The sequence below is a fragment of the Agrilus planipennis genome, unplaced genomic scaffold, assembly GCF_000699045.2.
Source record: "Agrilus planipennis isolate EAB-ADULT unplaced genomic scaffold, Apla_2.0 scaffold18, whole genome shotgun sequence".
Lineage (NCBI taxonomy): Eukaryota > Metazoa > Arthropoda > Insecta > Coleoptera > Buprestidae > Agrilus > Agrilus planipennis.
In genome coordinates this window covers 250,809-268,374 of record NW_020438920.1, presented here as the reverse complement: position 1 = coordinate 268,374, position 17,566 = coordinate 250,809, and the positions used below count along the sequence as shown (strand labels likewise).

Below are 17,566 nucleotides of genomic sequence, written 5' to 3'. Positions count from 1 at the left end.
ACCCTGGAACTTACGCCATGCAAAATAGAAACCAATATGGAAGACCGTCTAATTTTGGAGGGCGATGGTGATGTTAAAAATATAATACAGAACTTGCCGAGTTAAAAAATTGTAAAATATTTCGTTCTTTCTTTCTTGAAAGGTATTATACTTGTGTATCATCACTGGACTATATTTATGTTTTGCCTGTAATCATTTTTGTATGTGTATAATTAATAATAATCTTGAATACTCGAGTGTCTTTGCATACCCAAGAAGTTATTTAAATAAGAAAAAAAAAACGAAAATAATACAACAAAAAATAAATTCAATACTTCAAATACAAATAGATATATCGGGGATAGTATCACGAGACATGTCTTTCAAAAGTAAATGTTAAGATAATAAAATAAAGTTAATATTGTCGATATTTTTGGTTAAATATTTTATGTATATGTAACATACAATTTCGATATTTGCTGCTTAAAAAAACTCAGTTACAGTAAGTTATAAAAACATTTTATATAATAAAAAAAAGCAAGAAAATGTTAGAAAATAAATTAACAATGCAAATGAAAATAGACAGTTCAGGATGAGCAAATTTAATTTTTTTTCGGTAATTGAAACAAAGGAAACAGATAATTTCGTGTGTTTTTTGGAAAATATGAAATGATGGCGGCTGCATAAAGCCACCATGTTTGTGTTTTCTTAGGTTATGAAAGACTTTTTATTTTTAAAATTCATTTTTATCTTTCAAATTATGAAAAATTATCAAAAAGATGACAGACACATATCACTTAAAAATTTGAATGGCGTCTTTATCAGTGTTGAGGTGCAAAGTGTATAAGTTTTCGATATAAAAAAATCACGTGTAGTACGCAAACACAAACCCATATTAAATGTAATCTTTACATTTATATTTAGCTTCACTCTTCACATACGTAGTACCCATAAGTAAAGAAAATAACTTTTGGTCTAAAAGTTGATACAGTATACGTGTTTTGCTATAAAAATGAAGTTTATACAAAAATAGTTTCTACTACTATAACAAAAATTAAAAATAATTATCCGTGGAATGTATGCAGTTTACAACACTGAACTACTTTGTTTAAAAACGACAATAAAAATTCTTCTAAAGAAGACCGCTGCTAAGAGAAGATAGGCGCTGCTGTCAAGTTAGGCACATAACGACCAATATATCTGTTAAAGGTGCTGTTTAATGTTAAGCTTAATTTGTTACCGTTTCTGATAAACGTCACTATTCAAACGTCGGAAGCTGTTTCATCTTTGCATTTGTAATATTTATAAAGAACTTATCTCTTGTTCACAAGCGTACCGACGCGGATGTACTTGATTTAGTGAGATTTATTAATTAAATTTTTATATATTAAATACCGTATGCCCGACAGCGTTTGTTAAATAAAGTTGAATAAATATCGTAAAAATGGGTTCGTTACGCTTAATTCTGTATTAATTTTTCGGTAGCTCTTTTACATTTGAAAATTTTGTTTGAGAAAGATAAGGTGATGTATGCCCTTTAAAAAGCGTCCGGTGATGTTCTTATGAAATTTTATTATAAGAATATACGTATCTACCGATGCGACGCTACAAATATGTAGCAGACATTATTTGTGAATTAAGTAACAGTGAGATGTAATAAAAGGCGCGTTGTTGCATACTAATCTTTTTATAAATAATAAAAAACAGAGCTATCTTTTCAACGACTCGTTAAATTGATGACCTCGTGAGCCAACAAAGATTTACCAAAGCCCTTACATAGAATCATATGCTGAAAACTATGTACCATCTACACATTGTCACATGTGTGTAGGCAACTCAACATACATAGTGGCAAAGAATATCAGGTTTCTAGACGGCATATACGGGAACATTCTGAAACACGGCCAGTCTCTATAAATAGTTGTTGCGAGATCGCGGCGATACATAGCTAAGAAGTGACAAAGTGTTCATACAGTGGTGAATTGACAACTGATTTATAATAATAGAAGTGTTAATTAAACAGAAAATATTTATATATAAGTAGTAATTATTCTAAAAGGAGTTTGAATAGGTGACAATATGTACTCAGTTTGAAATCCATTAAATGAACAAAAACTTATGCCTTTCTCATTTCTGTATTTCTTCTTCTAATTTGATGCCTTCTTAATACATAGCTATTAATTTAAAAAAGAAGCTGATAATCTGTGGGACAACATTATGGGTTCTCCTGACCCCCGGAGAAAGAATTTAGCAATTGAAATTGCTTAAATGTTAAGGGTTTATCATGACTGATTATTAAGCACTGACCTAAAGCAGCAAATTATATTACAAATATCTATTCATTTAATGTGATTGTAAAGAAACAAAAATAATTGTTCAATAAATTTAGAGTTTACCGTATCTACTCTTTTAGATTGTTTTAATAAAGTAGTCGTCTGTCAAAGCCATAGGGACCCCGTTATCCTTATGTGTCTGGGGCCTGTAATAATTTAAAGGCGGTTCTGACTAATGATTTCGACATACTGAAGGAGACACAATCACATAAGCCTAGCTCTCAATAACCCGTCAACCGTATCTTCTGAAATTAATTTTAATTTTATAAACAAACAAAGAAAGAGCATCAGGAGGGTACTGTGAGCTGTAGAAGTCAAAGGAGAGATAGGATAATCGGACACATGTAACATGATGAATTAGTTAGAGACATATAAGATGCAGGGATAGGAGTGAAGAGATGCAGAGGTAGACCTAGATTAGATTATTGTTCACAAATAAGAGATGGGGATGCTCTAATTTTAGCGACGAAACGCGAAAATTAGCCCAGGATAGGTAAAAGTGGAAGTGCGTATCCTTCAACCAGTTTTTGGATTTACGACTTTATGATGAAGAATATTTGATTTAAAAAAAGACGCATGTGTTTAATCCTAAAGGCTCTTACCAAAACTCATCTTTGAGAGCTTGGTCTTTCAGAGCGATCCGAATTGATTCGATGGCCAGGACTAGGAGAGAAATTAAGTGACGCGTAATTTCAACGGTTTTGTTGTTTCTCATTTATGAAAAAAACCCTGTTTCTTCGCTCGACACTAATCATAAGGTCATCAGTGCTAAGACTGGTTGGACATGCACCTCCACTCTTTCTTATCCTGAGCTAACCTTTCCCTAAAACTAGAACAACCCACATTCTTAACTATTTGCAAACAGTAATCTAATCTAGGTCTACCTCTACCCCTCCTAACTCTCGTTTCTGCCTCTAATATGTCTCTGACTAAACCTTCATGCCTGAGAAGGTGTCCTACTATCTCGCCTATTTCTTATTGGCGTCCTCTGTTCTCCTATTCTTTCTAATACTCTATCCACGGTATCCTCAAAATTCGGCTGTAACACCACATTTCGAACGCTTCTAACCTTTTTTTTTCCGCCTCGCCCAATGTCCATGTTTGGCACCCGTACAGCTCCATGCTCCAAACATACACCTTTAACAATCTCTTTCGAATTTCTACATTAACTGTTCGCGAGCATAGAAGTGACTTCTTTTTATTAAAGGCGCCTCGACCCTGCGCTATTCGCTCTTTCCCTATTTTTTCTTCCCTTGCATACTAGTATTTTTGTTTTACTTTTATTTATTTTCATACAATACTGTTTCGTCAATACCGCTTCCATTTTATTTAACGCTATGTCTAACTCCTCTTTACTAGATGCTAATACTGCTATATCATCTGCAAATTTAAACATACTAATTTTCTGCCCCTGTGTATGTCTATCCCTACAGTTGTTCTGTCTTTAATGAAGTTGATCGTAATGTACTATTAATTGAAAATACAATAAAAATTGAAACATAAGAGCCAATCTTAATGCGCAGTGTAATAATGTTTGAAATTCTTATAAACGAACTTCAGCCGTATCTGTATTGTGTATCTTTCGCCTGTTATGAGACGGGAATGAGCTCGCGGTTCGTAGACGTAGAGGTATAACATAACTACGAGGTGAGAGATAAGGCCAACTCGTTAAGCTGGTTGTTATTATTCTTTGTTGACATACAAATTATACGTTACGAGCGGTCGTCACTCCCTCGCGAGACCTAAGGCGGCCTACATCCCTTACTCTACCGAGTCTAAAACGTTTTTTGCTCCGGACCACACATTAATAACCTGAAAGTAATTTCTTGAGTAGTTTGCGAGCTATTGGAAGAGGTACATAGTTACTGATTGCAAATTGATACGATGATGCAAAATGCAAACATAAAAATTTGACCAGCTGCATTGTTTTAATCGTGGGGTGGAATTATTTATTGATAATTTATTCTACTCGTATCATTTGTAAACCACACTTAAATTAAAAGTACATATGAACATCTGTCTGATTGTGACAAGTTCCCAGCAATTCAAAATGGTGTCCGTATGCGTTACAGTCGTGTAATGGCTGCCCATTAGGTTTTTAGTAGATATACAATACATGTTACGAAAGATACGTAGGTACTCTTTTAATTAAGGATGTAAAAAACACTGCTGTATTTTTTATTCATACATAAAATGGAAGCAGAAATATTAACAAATATGTATTTTACTTGATTCTACATGTGAAGCATGAAAGACTTAAAAAAGTAAAAAATTCATATGGCGTCAATTTGCATGATGAAGTTATCGCAGCCGCCATTTTAATACCATAGAACAATGATTTACAGATTTATTTGATTAAGTGCAATCGGTTTCATTATTTTTTTTCTTACATGCCGCAGTATTTTTATTGTTGTAAACCATAAAACTTATACCATTATACTATGAATACTATACTATGAATTTCCTGATGTAAAATCTGGATGAACTACTAAAAATCCTATCTCTTTCATAATTTTGTTTTCGGGATAGTTGCAGGAATAAAAGGAAAAAAACATTTAAAAAATGTAGATCATGGAATCTTTTGTAACTATAACTGTTTCGTGTCTCCTGTTTCCAACGACTAAAATGAAGACTTCCGATAATTATTCATTTTCATTTTAAACAAGGAAAGCTCCTTTCTCCAGAAAAATTTGTGCCGGGAATACAAAGCGCAATTTAATAAGTTCAGGTAAAAATTAGTGATGAGCAGAGCAAGACTAAGATCATGACTGTCCCAGTGTTGGTACTGGTCTTGGCTTTGCTTATTTGGTTTTGGTCTTGGTTTTGCTCAAATACTAGTTTTAGTCTTGGTCTTGGTCTTGCTGATACAATCTCGGTCTTGATCTTGGTCTTGCTGACATGGTCTCGGTCTTGATCTTGCGTGCTGTCTTGGTCTTGCTGACATGGTCTCGGTCTTGATTTTGCGTGTTAAGTCTTGGTTTTGCTTATTTAATCAGATACTTTTTAAATAATTCTTCTAAGCTCAAATTTGTCAATTTGCCGACACAATAATTCTCTTAAATACTGAAATTTTTTGTCGTACATGCCAGCTTGTCAAGACTTTTAAAGAAAATAGTGTCGATAGTTGTGAGAGAACTTACCCTTCCTGCAGTGCATAAATTGACCCTCCAAAGCATAAACTGACCTTTTTAAGCGAGCAAAATAGTAAAAGGTACTTGAAAGAAGTATAAAATATCTTCTGTCGTCTATATTTCAACCATGCGTTATCCAGACATAGGAACAAAGAATAGTTACTGCGAGGATATTCATGTAGATCCCTTTTTTCAAACAGTAGTAGGTACAATTTTTTTTCACTTCTATTTAGTGTTAAAATTTAGTAAAATAAACTGAAAATTTCAAATACTAAAAATGTTTTGTTCCAAGAAATGAATATCAAAGTTAGTTCATATAGTTTAATTCATAAATCGACAGGAAGCAATAATTTTTTGTCTAGTCTTATGTATTTGGTATTGGTCTTGCATAATCAGTCTTGATTTTAGTCTTGGTCTTGTTTGTTCGGTCTTGGTTTCAGTCTTAGTGTTGTTCGTACCATCTTGGTATTGGTTTTGCTCTGCATTCTCAAGGCCAAGACTGCTCTCATCACTGGTAAAAATTGCACAAAGATTGATTCCTCAAAGATATAAAGATATTGTTTGATGATAATCATGTTGATTTGGGTTTCTCTGCAATTTTGTTAAGAGAAAGCGTGACAGTAAACACTCATACATCGACAGGAAGTAATAATTTTTCGTTTAGTCTTACGTATTGGTCTTGGTCTTGCATATTTGGCCTTGATTTTAGTTTTGTTTTCTTTTGTTCGGTCTTGGTTTCAGTCTTAGTGTTATTCGTTCCATATTGGTATTGGTTTTGCTCTGCATTCTCAAGGCCAAGACTGCTCTCATTACTGGTAAAAATTGCACAAAGATTGATTCCTCAAAAATATAAAGATATTGTTTGATGATAATTATGTTGATTTGGGTTTCTCTGCAATCTTGTTAAGAGAAAGCGTAACAGTGAACACTATCTCATTACTGGTAAAAATTGCACAAAGATTGATTCCTCAAAAATATAAAGATATTGTTTGATGATAATTATGTTGATTTGGGTTTCTCTGCAATTTTGTTAAGAGAAAGCTTGACAGTAAACACTCATACATCGACAGGAAGTAATAATTTCCCGTTTAGTCTTACGTATTTGGTCTTAGTCTTACATATTCGGCCTTGATTTTAGTCTTATTTGTTTGGTCTTGGTTTTAGTCTTAGTCTTGTCCCGTTCGATCTTGGTCTTGGTTTTGGTCTTAAACTTCTGCAAGGCGAAGACTGCTCATCGCTGGTAAAAATTGCACAAAAATTGATTCCTCAAAAATATAAAGATATTGTTTGATGATAATGATGTTGATTTGGGTTTCTCTGCAATCTTGTTAAGAGAAAGCGTAACAGTGAACACTATCACACAACTGTAAAAACCGGAAAAATGGTAAAACTATATTTTATATCAATCCTTACATTTACCAGATCGCGTTGGTACATCCCAAGATCTACAAGGAAAACCTAATCAAGATTTACCAATATTGGGGCTTTTACAGTAACTGCAAAATTTAGGTAAAGTTCTTTTTTCTTTTGACAATGTTTTCAAATAATTTTAGTTTCAAAAATTTCGGAAATGACGGCGAAGAATACGTGGAAATATGGTAAATAACTTAAATTCTGAAATTGCTGTCTTTTCCCGTAAATATGTTTAAACCACCTACTAACAATGAAATTATGAGGGTCTTTACAAATCTATATAATTCTGCTTAGACTAGTTGGACACGCATCTCCAGTGTTTCCTATCTTTGCATTTCCCTAAAACTGGAGCATGAACTGTTAAGAACTGTTTCATTATCATAAAATCATCAGTCCTAAGACTGGTTGGATATGCACCTCTACTCTTTCCTATCCTGAGCTAATCTTGCATTTCCCTAAAACTAAAACAACCCACACCCTTAACTATTTGCAACAATAATCTAATCTAAGTCTACCTCTATCCCTCCTATCTCCCGTTTCTGCCTCTAATATGTCTGACTAGACCTTCATTTCTGATAAGGTGTCCGACCAACCTATCTGGCCATTGCTTAACATTCGGGAGGACGGCGGTTCGATTCCGGGTCCGTCTGCCTTGGTCCAAGTTTTTCTATGGTTTCCTTGGATCACTTAGGCAAATTCTGGGGCAGTAATATTCCACAGATAATCTTTCATTCATTTATTCTGTCTTCATTTCGTCCGTCTCATCTTTCTCACCCGAACCACCACCACCCACCCATTTCCACGATTCCTGAAAGCAGGCTGAAGAGGGCCTTCCGTCCTACCTTCCGGCGTAGCCCTTCCCGCCCACCAGCATTACTGGCTGGTGGGAATGAAACACCCAAAAGTTTTTTTCCTATCTGGCCTATTTCTTATCGACTTCCATACAGTCCTCTGTTCTCCTACTCTTTCTAATACCTCTTCATTTCTAGCTTTCTCTATCCACGGAAGGTTAAGTGTTTGATAGTTTAAAAAAAAAAAGAGAACAGTTATGACAGGGGAAAATAATCTGCTTATTTCAAAGGGTTTCGTTTTTCTTTTAGAGGTACAAAACCTAAATAATGGGTTTATGTGTGGATGCAAATTAATGGAGCAATTTTGCATTGACAAATCCACTGTTAAAATACATGATGATGTTTTCTACTTTCATTGAAAAGAGAATAAAAATTGTATTTTTAGTGAACGCAAGTCCACGTCCGCTTGTTTGTTTTCACGGCTTCTGAAACGATCGTGTGATTAAAAGCGTCCATTTTTCGGCTGCTAATTCTTTCTTAGAACAGCAATTAACGACTTGATTATTACAAACAAGAGCCCAAAATACAACCCATAAGCTGCCTAATTTTGTTTATAAACATGCCGACGTGTGCTGCCGAATCTCCAGATTTTAGCATCCGGTCTTGTTCTTCCCCGTTCTTGTTTCCGAACTCTTTGAAATTCGACAATCGCCGGAACGCGTCGGTTTCCTTCGGAAAGACTACATTCCATTGTTGGCGATCGACGGAATATATGTAGCTGAACGAAAACAAGCCACATTCATTGTTGCGAGTGTCGTCGGTCGGTGAATATGTGGTCGGTTATCGTATTGGCCGCGGTTCTTGGGTTAACAACCCCCGAACCACTGCTTCGCACCTGCGAACCCATCCGGGTGGAATTATGCACTGGACTGGGCTACAACTTCACCGGAATGCCCAATTTAGGCGGAAACGAATTACAACAAGAGGCGGATTACACATTAAAAACTTTTTCACCCTTAATACAATTCGGGTGCAGTTCGCAACTCAAGTTATTCTTATGTTCCGTGTACGTTCCAATGTGTACTGAAAAAGTTACGAACCCTATCGGACCTTGTCGGGGTCTATGTGAAAGTGTTAGGTCCAGGTGTTATCCCGTGCTGCAAGGTTTCGGGTTTCCTTGGCCTGACGCGCTTAATTGTTCGCGTTTTCCCGAAGAAAATAATCACGAACACATGTGCATGGAAGGCCCGAAAGATTTAGGGATTGACATCACAGCCCCTGTATTACCTGCCATTCAAAACTTTGACTGTCCCCCAAACCATGACAAAACTGATGTTTCTGGGGCTTGTGTCCCGATTTGTAACGCTGACATTCTTTTCGACTCATCCGAGAAAAAGTTTGCTGAGGTAAGACAACGGTTCAACAAAAAATACTAATAAGTAGGTGTCATTTTTAAAACAAATTGTAAAATATCTCATAACCCAGTAATGTTCACTATCTTCATCAGTAACTTGTGCATACTTAAAAAAGTAATGAGGTTTTTTGAACAATTCATTAATTTATATCCCGATGCGGTTTATCATATACAAATGGTGATTATTTATGAATGAAAGTAAACTTTAAAGCACGTGTTCGTGAATTGCAAGTGTAGTATCTATTGCAGGGCTGAAGGGGCTAGAAATGTCCACTTCTCCAATTTTCATAATCTTCCGCCCTGTAAGTTAATGACATTTTTAATCATGTTTATTTAAACAATCGACAAACCTATTTTCTGTTATCTGTTAACAATGGTTTTAGATATATTTGCCAACGCCAACATTACCTTTAAGATTTGTTTACTAACAAAATTATAATGGCCATTTTAGTTCCTTATTACTATAAGATTTCAGTTTTTCTATTTTACTTTAAGAAATAAATATTCATTTAAGCTTTCTTATTACGTCTGACTTGACTAACCACTTAAGCAATATTAAAACTGATTTTAGAAGCGGGACGATTTTATATTAAATTACATGGTTAACGTTTTCAGAAAGAGAACGATAAATTATTGTGACAAGTTTAATTGCCGGCTTTAATGTGATTTCAAAAACGAGCAGCGCTTTTTTTTACTAAACAGTGCTTTTAATATTCACTAAAACGTATATCATATATCATTGTGACAGCGGCAAGATTCAACTTTTACATTTGTAGCTTGCAACTATTAGATTAAAGCAATAAATTATCCTTTTTAAGGATATCAATTCGAAACTAAAAATGTTTTTTAAGAAGCATAATCATCGTAGTACATTCTTAGGACAGTAGGAGTATCAAGCATTTAGGTACTATTAGATACAATAAAGAAGATCTATTACCAATATGCGTAATTACATACATTCGATGTGTTATAAAATTATGCCTTTGTCCATGGAGCATTCAGGTGTCACACCTACACCGAAAGTTGTTTAAAATAAATCAGTATGTGTGAAAAATACTGTTCGTACAATATGATTTATTGCCATTTCAAACAAAATTACCATTAAAGTCATACTAATTTTCGTCACTTTCATGTACGTACCTACCAAAAACTACAAATGTGTAGAAGAAGAATACTCCACCAAGGAACGTTGTATCTTCTTACGTGTTTAGACTTCTGTACATAAAAAAACATTTTGGTGAGAACCAGGAAATTACAATGACTTCAATGAAAATTTCGTTTCCAATGCCCAGAAATATATAGTAGCTATATTTTCCAAACTTATTATTAATATCTTTATTTCAACAATAAGTTAATCTAGACACATACATACCTTAAAAATTTTAAATAAACCTTTTTCTGCAGGAAAATTAACTAAATAAATCAAACATGTTTCACTTTTAACAATTAAATAGTATTATTCAATCACAACTCCCTCTCTCATTTCACAAATTATATATAACCTCCTTCATCCAATACTTATACCCACTACTATATTAATTTCCCGTTCTAAACCTTGCTATCACATCCATTTCTTTTGCTGCTATCCTGATTTGGGTTTAAATACCGTCGTCGATTGGAGTCCCTGCCTAACGTTTTGCTAGCACAAGTGCTGAGCTTCTTCAAAGGTCCTTCTGAAGGATTGTCTGCATCCAGCGTCAAAGATGGAAGGACTTCTGAAGAAGCTTGCCACTGGTGTTAACGAAATGTTAGGAAGTAACTCTAGCCGACGACGGCCTTTACACCCTAATCAGGATAGCAAAAAAACAGATGGATGTGATAGCAAAGTTTAGGACCAGAAGTATAAGAATTGGGTGAAGAAGGATGAAAGGTTATGTAAAATGGGTGGAATGGAGAGGAAGCTTTGCTTCACATATTGAAAAATGTGATGAACATATGGATTGGGATGAGCCTAGTGAGATGATAAGCGAGAGAGAGAATGCTCACATCTGACTAAAAAAAAATTGTGAAAAGGGAAAAGGATGCATATTAAAAGGAAATGACTTGACACGAATCATAGGATAGCATCAGTTTACCCTGTCCACGTCCAGTGTCGGGCATCATCATAGGGTCAGTGATTCTAGTTATGCTTACCTGTTTGTGGAAGGTTTAGTGTGTACAATAAAACAACCCCATTAAAATTGTATTAGGAAATCTCTCCATTTAAATGCCACATTGGTCTACTCGTATACCTATGTTATCTACATTTTGTACTGTTGGAATATTAGTTGGTAGGGATACTTTTTAATGTAAATAATTTTAAGTAAGTAGTGTAACAATTTCGCTGGAGGTAACAAGTCATAAAATTGTAAATATTAATGTGCCTTCTTGTATAATACAGTTTTTAAAAATTCAGCGTATTTAATTAATCATATTAAATAAAAAAAAAGTGATATTAATTATTCAAAAATAATTTACTTCACACAACATTTTTTGGTCCTTCGAGCCGGATATTTATCCGCACGTACATATTACCAACATATTAATTTTTCGACATAATCAACATTGAAGACATCAATTCCAGTCATCCAATATCGGAGATAGCAGGACCTCTGCAGAAGCTTGCCACTCGTACTAGTAAAACGTTAAGAAACAATTCCAATCGGAAACGGACATTAGACCCGAATTTGTCCATTTCTTTTATTCTTTTCAAATATCCTGGCCGATGCTCCCACATCCAAGCCTTCATACATCCTACGTACCTTGATCTATCAATATTCTTCAGATCCTTACCTCTGATCTCTCATCTACACACATGTCAAAAATTCTCCACTCATTTAACTGTTCCTGATCTAATTTCAATTCCCTTAAAAATTCCTCTCTTTTCTTATCATGCCAATGTTTTTTTCTCCACTAAATTTCCCTATATTTTAATCATTTTTCGGTGTAGGTGTGACAGGTGGATGCTCGAGGGCAGAAAGCATAATTATACGACTATAGGATGTAGTTACACATGTTAGTATTTATAGCGTACTTAGACATTTTTGGAAATTTTCATATAAGGAATGGTGCACCATAATTTTAATTGAAGCAGTAAATTAACACTGAATTTTCATTTAAATCGTTTTGCAATTTCGTTTTATGAGAATGCTAGCTTGTCAGACATTCTTAAGATTTCAGGAAATCTGAAGATTACCTTAAGATTAATCGTAAGCTAATAATTTGCGAGGAAAGATGGGATTCGTTAGATCGAAATCCGATTTGAGTTAATGTTTAAAAATTTCATAATTTACCACGTAAATGTTTTCTTCTACTAAATGTGATTATATGAATGAGCCGCTACTGTCTTTATTGGCATTATAAAGTATTGCGTAGGTTATTGCATTTTATTCAGGGTTTCGTTCTTAAATAATAAAATGATGAAGGTGTGGTATAAGGCGTATCAGCCCGAATGATTGTTTAATTGTGTTGAGAGCCGTAATTCTTTAATTACCTTACTATTTTCATTGTTTACCGTTTGTAAATAAGGAATTATTATTACGAAAAGAACCGGTTGATTATTATCCGTAGAAATATGTATAATTGAAGATATTTATTAGGTTGCTTATCTTGTAAATAAAATTTGTTTTTCCATTTCGAGTTTCTAGTATCTACCTAATATAAACATAATAATAATTTAGCATATTTATTTATATAACTTCCGATAATAGGTCACCTCACCTTATCAGTAGGTATAAAAGTGTAAAAATACTACTTACTATATAAATTCTTTTCTATAGGTTTAAAGATAAAATGAAATTTCGGTATTAAAATTGGGGACCAAACAGTTTTTCGTTTTCTTCGTATAAAAACGAAAATAAAAAAAAATATTTAGGAAACATAAAAGTAAAGGCAGGCAATTAAGGCAGCAGGTAAAAGTTGGTCTGTATTCTGTCGAAGCTGCCTGCGCCGCGCTGATGAGATCCAAACAGATAGAAATCGCGATCCGCGTCTGGCACTTTCGACAGAATTCAGACCACTTCGAATTATTTTATTCAATTATCTATAACATAACATTTAGGATCTCTGCAACGTACTGAACACAATTTTTTTATATTATTTCTTCCAAAGTACAAATCAAAAATCAATGTACATAATCTATTATATTACGTCAACTAATGTCAATTCATAAGTAATTATTCTAGGTCAAAAATCTAGTTAAACGTTCGTATCAAAATTTACATTTTACAAACTTAAATTTTTCTGCTAGTAATCGCCAGGCGGATAAAACTACAAATATTACAATACGTTCTAGATCACTTAAATCACATTGTGCACACATTGTAGATTTTCCATCCACTTTCATTTGTTCAAAAGTGATAAAGAGATCATTACTCCTTGGTTTTTCTTACGTAAGGAAATTTAAAATATTTGAATGAATTTCTCTTTCCTGTTATTTTTAATACGTAAGTGGAAACGATCCCTTACTAAAAATTCAAGCAGGTGCTTTAGTCTACTAGTATATGAACTAAGAAAGCTGCATTTAATTATGTTTTGGGACCGTACATTTAGTAAAATATTTTGAAAAAATAATTTCTTAAGGTTGTTCCTTCTCATCCGGATCATTTTTCACTTGACATGTTTTAAATTGGATCGTGTTTACGTAATGCCATTATTATTTATTACTTCCTGTCTCTTGAGCGTAAAAATGGATTTTCTAGGTGTGGATAACAGTATGGACCATCATCTGCCTCGTTTCGAGCACCGCAGCCGTCTTAACCTTGAGCATAGGGGGTGGCAGGGTACGAGCTCGACCCCTTGTCAGTCTTGCTTTGTGTTACTGTTTTGTAAGCGGGGGTTGGGCATTGAGAATGCTTATGGGACGTTCGTACACCTCCTGTCTCCCAGCGGGAATTCCCATGGGTGGAAGAAGATATGAAATACCTGAAGACGGATTCTCTAATCCAAATTGTGCCATTACATTTTTACTGGTTTATTACTTTGGAATGGCTTCGAATATTTGGTAAGTCAATTTTTTTTATTTGTTTATTATCGGTTCGTAAAATTTTTTATAACGTACTTACATGAAGAAGCTTTTCTTGTTCCATTAAAAGGTGAACTGTTTCTTGTTGGTAAAACAAAGTAGGCGAAAGACTATAACTTTTAATGGGTATGGTACGATATTGGTGAAATAGTTCTAATACAGAAATAACTGTGTCTTAAAAATCATGATAGGTTTGCCTTACGTCAATGCCTTATTTGTCATTATAAGTTTCTGACAGGTATAGGACAATATTAGGGGGGTTTTAAATTTATCTTGAAATGCACTGTCTTAAATTAAAACTGATTTAGGTACAGCAAAGTTATAGATAATAAAGAACCTTATAAGAAGAGACTTAAATCAACTGAATTACTTGAATAGTTTTATGAGATAATATAAGAATGGGGTGGTTAATATTTAATATTAATGTGAAAATTCATTTAATTTGTATTCACTCACTACTTATTACCTCAAATTAATGTGGATTGTTGCTGTTGTCACACACTCGCCCGGAATTGAACTCGGGACCTTTGTCTTTATGAACCAATGCTCTGACTACTAAGCTATGAGAAGTGACAACTGCAACAACTACGAAACATACTTACCTATTTATTAGGTAACATATTCGTTGATACTTTAATATCATATGAAATATTTTAAAGGGTTCGATTCCCGGCGAGTTTGAGCTAATTTGTAGTGAGTGAATACAAATTAAATGAATTTTCACATTAATATTAAATTCAAATTCTATTGAGGAAAAACGAAGTATCAATTCAGTATCAAATATGACGATTTTGGTCAAATCCTACATTTTCAATGACAAAACTACTACCAGGCGATACCTAGCGATAAATAACACAAGGAACCCTATAATAAATGTAAATTGTAAATGTAGCAAATGGTAGGTAGAAAAATTGGCCTATTAAGTTTATGGGTTTCTGTCACAATTATAACTACTTACATTGGATTTTGTACCTCTTAAGTGAAAAGGATGAAAAAGATTTATAACATCACTTAAAAAAGGTTCTAAATTGATCTACCAATAAAATGGTAGGTAAATTTGCGGAACGGTAATAAAAATTCAAATTGCTTACCATTTTTTCACAACTATTTTTTAGAATACAGTTAAAACTAATAGACAAAAATATTTAGAATATAAATGTGTTTTAGAAGCTTGATAATATTATGAAAAGGCCATTATCATTTGAAGAAGTTTACCTTTTTTAAAATATGTTACCTTGTGATATCTATGCATTTAGTGATGATTATAAGTACTTTGTGAAAAAATGATCATTATCGTTGTCTTTATTATGTTTAAATTAGTGTATATATTAATTTCATCAATAGGATAGGTTTTGAATAAACGTCTTAGCCCTGGAGATTTGGTGACCGGTGGGTTTCTCCAATTTTATACCATATGCCTTTTTTGAGGTTAGATAATTTGCCTTTCGATGAAAAAGATAAATTATAAATCATATTGCATCAACCAGGATATCAGCAGAAATTATTAAAAGTTAAAAATGTTGTACTTAGTGGAACCTAGAAATTATAATGTGAAACTGTTCCAATAAAACCCTTGTGAATAAATCAGCTTACACATTTTGTTGGCACAAGGGTGAGAAGTTTTCATTTTCATTTGAGGGAGGTTGTTCAGGATCGCAGTGTGTTGGTTCTGCATTAATTTGAAGAAAATTTCCCATCATTATGCCAACAAAATTCGTAAAATGGAAAAACAAAACGCAACCTCGACATCAAAAGTTGATACCGATTTTTGATTTTTAAGTAGGTGCCGTTTGTTATTGTGATTTGCTTTATCCACGTATGTTGTAATTATGTGTGATATGCATTAATCATATGTTTGAAAACGTATGTCGTTATTTTCTTAACGAGATTATAACGAGCTGATTACACGCCTGATTGTGTGATAAAATAATTTCCATGCAAATACCCTGTGTGTGAAATACTTCATCCGGCAGGTGCTAATTAAAATGATATTATGTCCATGTACCTACAACTTACACAAACCTACATATACATTAAATGTAATCGAATATTTAATTGCATTCTTATGCACGCATATATTCATTATGAATATATATTAATCGTTAAGTTATGTCCACCACTTTCTTTTTTTATTTGTATTCTACTTCGAGAGTTTTTAATTAAATTGAAAAAAATGTTTTGTCCGATCGATCTTAATTAATAAAGTGTTTAATTAATTAGATGCTAGAAGCACGGGTACTTTCTTTTTCTAGTTGCATCCTTTGAGTAATACATATGTATATATAAATCAACAGTCCAGGTCCGGACTACGGAAGGTCAAAAACTGGACTGCCAAAAATTTTTTGGTAGTAAATTATTCAGAGGTATTGTAAAGAATAGGAGAACAGAGGACTCTATGGAAGTCAATAAAAAACAGGCGAGATAGGTTGGTAGGACACCTTCTCTCTCTCTCTCTCTCTCTCTCTCTCTATTAGAGGCAGAAACAGGAGTTAGGAGGGGTAGAGGTAGACCTAGATTAGATTACATTTTGTAATGAGTAAATTATTCATCATTATCATCATAAGGAAGTCAATCCTAAGACTGGTTGGAAACGCACCCCCACTCTTTCCTATCTTGAGCTAATCTTCATATATACCTAAAACTAGGACAACCCACATCCTTAACTATTTGCAAACAGCAATCTAATCTAGGTCTACCTCAACCCCTCCTAACTCCCGTTTCTGCCTCTAATATGTCTCTGACTAGACCTTTATGCCTGAGATGTCCTACCAACGTATCTCGCCTATTTCTCATGAGTTCAATAGAGTTCTCTGTTCTCTTACTCTTTCTAATACCTCTTCATTTTTAACCTTCTCTATCCACTGTATCCTCATCATTCGCCTATAACACCACATTTCGAACGCTTCTAACCTTTTCTTTTCCGCCGCTCCCATCGTCAATGTTTCCCACCCGTACAACGCTGCGCTCCAAACATACACCTTTAAAATTCTTTTTCGAATTTCTGAATTAACCTTTCTGACATCTTAGATACCTAAAATCGGCCACTTCTTCTAATTAGTGGAGAAATATTTTTTTTCTGGTGTAGATAACAAAATATGTTTGAGCTTTGAGAGCCACCCTTATCATTTTTAGAGGAAGGAATATGTTTTTTCTGGACCTCGATAAAAAAATTTAAATTCATCAGAACCCCGCCTAATAAAATTACCTGCCTATCCCTGTAATAGATGATCTGATTTATATTATCACTACGATTTCAGAACTGTAGCAAAAGCGGGACTGTCCCAATTTGGGTACTCGCTCCCTTATAAAAAACACTAGACTAGAGAAAGTACTTTTATGAAGGGCGCTTCTAATAAGAAGAATTTCCTTCAGCGCTGAGTATTTTGATTTATTGGCGATCGGAATTGTCGGATCAGCAACAAACTGTAACAGATTTTTTTGGGTTAGGTAACGTCTTTTAATTTCTTATGCACCAGATAGTCCTTTTTAGTTCCTTTTCCTGC

The 17,566-nt window shown here is 34.0% G+C and overlaps 2 protein-coding genes across 2 annotated transcripts in view; both read left to right on the top strand.

The window, feature by feature from the left end:
* The window catches only part of LOC108744130 (uncharacterized protein CG7065), a 13,716-nt gene extending 13,482 nt beyond the window's left edge, over positions 1 to 234 (top strand). Inside the window, exon 9 of the mRNA XM_025973787.1 lies at positions 25 to 234. Within this exon, the coding sequence (XP_025829572.1) occupies positions 25 to 71 (47 nt within the window). The 3' untranslated portion in view covers positions 72 to 234. The remainder of the gene's footprint in view (positions 1 to 24) is intronic.
* Positions 235 to 8,452: 8,218 nt separating this feature from the next.
* The window catches only part of LOC108744150 (frizzled-4-like), an 81,745-nt gene continuing 72,631 nt past the window's right edge, over positions 8,453 to 17,566 (top strand). Inside the window, exons 1-2 of the mRNA XM_018479776.1 lie at positions 8,453 to 9,053; positions 13,741 to 14,042. Coding sequence (XP_018335278.1) covers positions 8,478 to 9,053; positions 13,741 to 14,042 — 878 coding nt within the window. The 5' untranslated portion in view covers positions 8,453 to 8,477. The remainder of the gene's footprint in view (positions 9,054 to 13,740; positions 14,043 to 17,566) is intronic.